The sequence below is a fragment of the Exserohilum turcica genome (assembly GCF_000359705.1).
Source record: "Exserohilum turcica Et28A unplaced genomic scaffold SETTUscaffold_16, whole genome shotgun sequence".
Taxonomy (NCBI): Eukaryota; Fungi; Ascomycota; class Dothideomycetes; order Pleosporales; family Pleosporaceae; genus Exserohilum; species Exserohilum turcicum.
Window position 1 is genome coordinate 944,623 of NW_007359981.1, and position 3,525 is coordinate 948,147.

The window sequence follows — 3,525 nt, forward strand, 5'->3', positions numbered from 1 at the left end:
GCCTCTCGCGCCTAATTAACCTTCAAAGGCTCCCAGTCTATAACGTCCGGACTAGCTTCGTGTTAAGCGGTTGTCGTAGTAGGGCGATCTACCACCCAGGAGCTCGTTGCGCGCAGTTTAACGAGACCTACCTGGTAGAGGTTGTTGGACGTTCTTACTGCCTTATTAACTAGCTGCTCGTACGATAGATTCTCATCAATCGTAGCAAGAGCCTCCTGTAGCTTAGTGTGAAGGCCCTTTAAGAACATACTCTTCTTAGCTGCTTCGCCGAACTGCTCGCCTGACTGAATCTTAAGACGGTTAAACTCCATGTGATAGTCTCTTACTAAGAGCTTGCCTTGTTTGAGAGTTAAAAGGCGATCGAGTGCTTTGGACTTCTAGTGTGGGTCGTTAAACTGCTGGTCCATAAAGCTCTAGAGGTCTTTAATGTGGCGTTTACTCTGGTTCTGTATTGCCTAGGGTAGAAGTACATCCGCTGCCTTGCCCGTACACCTACTAACCACGTACTCGATCTAAGCGAGGCTCGAAGTTCCTTCGTACTCGTGCTAGAGCTTAGCTTAAGTCTTGTATTTAAACGCTACGTACTTTGTTTAATCTCCATCAAATGGTTCTAGGTGCGGGAACTTGTTCCTGCGCGCAGCTGGCTCGGCGATTGCGGCTGCTGCTAGGGGAGGCGTGAAGGCTCTATGGGACGACTCTGAACGCCCCTCAGCTTGGTCACGCTCGAGTGCCACGAGCCGTTCCGTTAGCACCTGGTTCTGGGCTGTTAACCGATTCATCAGCTCCATCATCTGGGCCATGGCATCCTGGTTGGCCTTCGGCGAGCCTCCTTGCCTTGGTGAGCCCTTTCCTCCCACAACAGCCGATCGTTTAGCGACCGCTTCAATTGTTGGCCTAATTGCTACCTCCTTCCATCCATCCTCTCTAAGCATTTGTGTAATTTCGCGCAGGATCTCTTCATCTAATACTCCTGCCTGGTTCTTGGCAGCAGCGTACGCCGCCAGCTCTTCCACATTCAAGTTTAGAACGTTAATCTCCATTGCCTAATTCGTTTTGGACGTCTCGTTCTTTGCCTGCTAATATACAGGGCTTCTAGTCGCTCTTCAATCCGCTCGCGCAGTCCTTAACTGCGGCCTACTCCTCGTTAGTGAGGACTAGTAGGGCTTACCTTTGGCTGTACTTCTCTTCTAGCCGGTTCTAAACAGCGTTTAGCTGCTGTCGTGTCGCGTCCCTAGGAAGACTCGCGTCTTGCCGTCTCGCTTGTGGGATCTTGTCTCTAATTGAGAGTAATCGCACGGCCTGCACCCTGTCCAATAGAGGATCGACAGGACTTCTTACTACAACGTCCGCTTCTAGCTAACTGTACGCTAGGCCCGAGTGGCCTTTAGGTAGTTTATCACGCGACGTTGCGCCTACGGCTTGGCTTTCTAAGACACGGTAGGACTTCCTAGACAGGTCCTAGGCGACTAAATCGCCTACTGTCTCTCACAGCTGAACTTCCTGCGAAGCTCTGCCCTAGGTGTACTGTCTTGCGATAGTCTACCTTCTCGCTGCACTAAAGGCCTTTTGTACCTATTGCAGCACTAACTTTGTGTTACTAGCTCGCACTAACAACACGCTCTAAAACTTAGTTAAAAGACAGTCTGCCTAAGGCTTATGTCTAATTAGGATTGAATACAAAATGTAAGGGGCTGCGCTCTAGGGAGCAATCGCGAGGTATACAAGAGGTTATATTTAATAAGGAGCTATCTACTCTGCTTACGTGGTGTTTATTTACTTATTAGAGAAAGGTTATGCCAGAGTATCTGAGCGCGTTGTCTGAGCGCTGCTCGGTCTGAACGTAGTTCAGATGGTGCGCGCGCAGCTTGGCCCGAGATTCCATCGAGGAGCTATCCAAAGGGCGTTCAGCCCGTTACAAAGTCGAAGATTAGATTTAGAATAGATTAATAAATAATTGTGTAGTTGAGACATAACGCGTTATAGTGTTAACGTTAACGCGCTAGTACAAAGTGGCCAACTCGCTTAGGTGGCCGACTCGCTTATGAACCACGTTATACTTTATTTGTTTTATATATTTATATACTTAGTAAGTAATAAAAGCTTGTTTAAGTTTACTAATCTTTATAAGAAGTAATACTATCTCTCTTTCGCCATTCACTAGGAAATTATAAATCTTATTTTTACTTTTATCTTTACTAACGTGTTTCACTAGTAAGCGGGCCACCCTAGTATGTGGGCCACCTCCCTAAACTATTACATCTTTGTAATAGTATTGCGCAACACCACCACAATATTTTTTATTAAGTAGAATAAGATATTATTCTTCAGACGCATTGCTATCCTCTGTATCCTCTAATTCTACTTAACAAGTGCGAGAGTTGTGTCCAATTTGGCTGCAACGCCTGCAGCGCTGTTCACTACGCACCCTCTTCGCAGACGTTGCACCATCATTATAGCTACCACCCTCTGCCTCAGCGATCTGATCAGCTATCTGGCCAACTGTCTGGGACCCCTCTGCCTGTACGTAGCGCCTCTTACGAGTTTTTCGCTTCGTTACTTCTGTAATTGTAGCTTCAAGGCGATTAAGTTTCTCCTACATTAACACTATATTATAAGCTATCTGCTAAGCTCCCTTACTTAACTGCTGTATCTACTCCTTAAGAGAACTTGTAGGAGACCCTTGCTGGATTTGCATACGGTTTTGAATAAGCGTAGCCTGCGCCTCTATTTCGCGCGCGTTGCGCGGCGTTTTCGGCTCCCAAGCAGTAGTCTCTTGCGCTGGTGGAGTTGGCGTACGCAGCATGACGTTAAGCTGTGATAAAACAACGTTATAATCGTGCGGTGAAAGTCCAGCACCTTAGAACCCTCCGCGGATATTTTCTAGTATAATAGCCTTATAATAGGCCTTTTTAAACGCTAGTAGGAAGGTTTCTTTGCTAATATAGTAGATGCGATTGCGTGCTAAGACCGAGATAGCATCACCATACGCGCGCTTTAACGGCGAGAAGCAGCCCACATCAAGAGGCTGTAAGAGGTGCGACGAGTGGGGAGGCATACAGAGGAGGATTATCTTCATCTCTTCGCAGAGATCTCGGAAATCCACCGAGCAGTGGCTCTCATGGCCGTCAATAATAAGCAGCCTATGCGTCCCCACAGGCCGCGTATAGGAATTAAAGTGACAAAGCCAGTCAAGCGCTAGATCGTTGTTCGTCTAGCTAGTAGGACTAACTTAGATTACCTAGTCGCGTGGCAGATCCTCTATAAACTAGGTAGAGATTAGAACCTTGCTAGCGAAGATAAGAAACGCTGGGATACGCGTGCCTGTTGCGCCAACGCCTTGTATCAGCGTAACCCACTCACGATTGCCTGGCTGGATCTTCTTTGTTCTCCCTGGTTTGTCTAAGCCCGTGATAACTGACTGTGATAAAATCTTGCCTATAATAAAGCTAGTCTCATCAAAGTTATAGATATCTTCGTCCACGATACCATACTTTGCCTTCATATTCTAAACTAGCTCAAACTAGC

The 3,525-nt window shown here is 46.9% G+C and overlaps 1 protein-coding gene across 1 annotated transcript; it reads right to left on the reverse strand.

Annotated features, from left to right (window-relative positions):
• Positions 1–590: 590 nt before the first annotated feature.
• SETTUDRAFT_27760 (uncharacterized protein) lies at positions 591–1,040 on the reverse strand (the record flags this gene model as incomplete). The annotated part of the gene is made up of 1 exon (XM_008025881.1): positions 591–1,040. One exon carries the CDS (start codon positions 1,038–1,040, stop codon positions 591–593), a length of 450 nt encoding a protein of 149 aa, XP_008024072.1.
• Between the last annotated feature and the right edge of the window lie 2,485 nt (positions 1,041–3,525).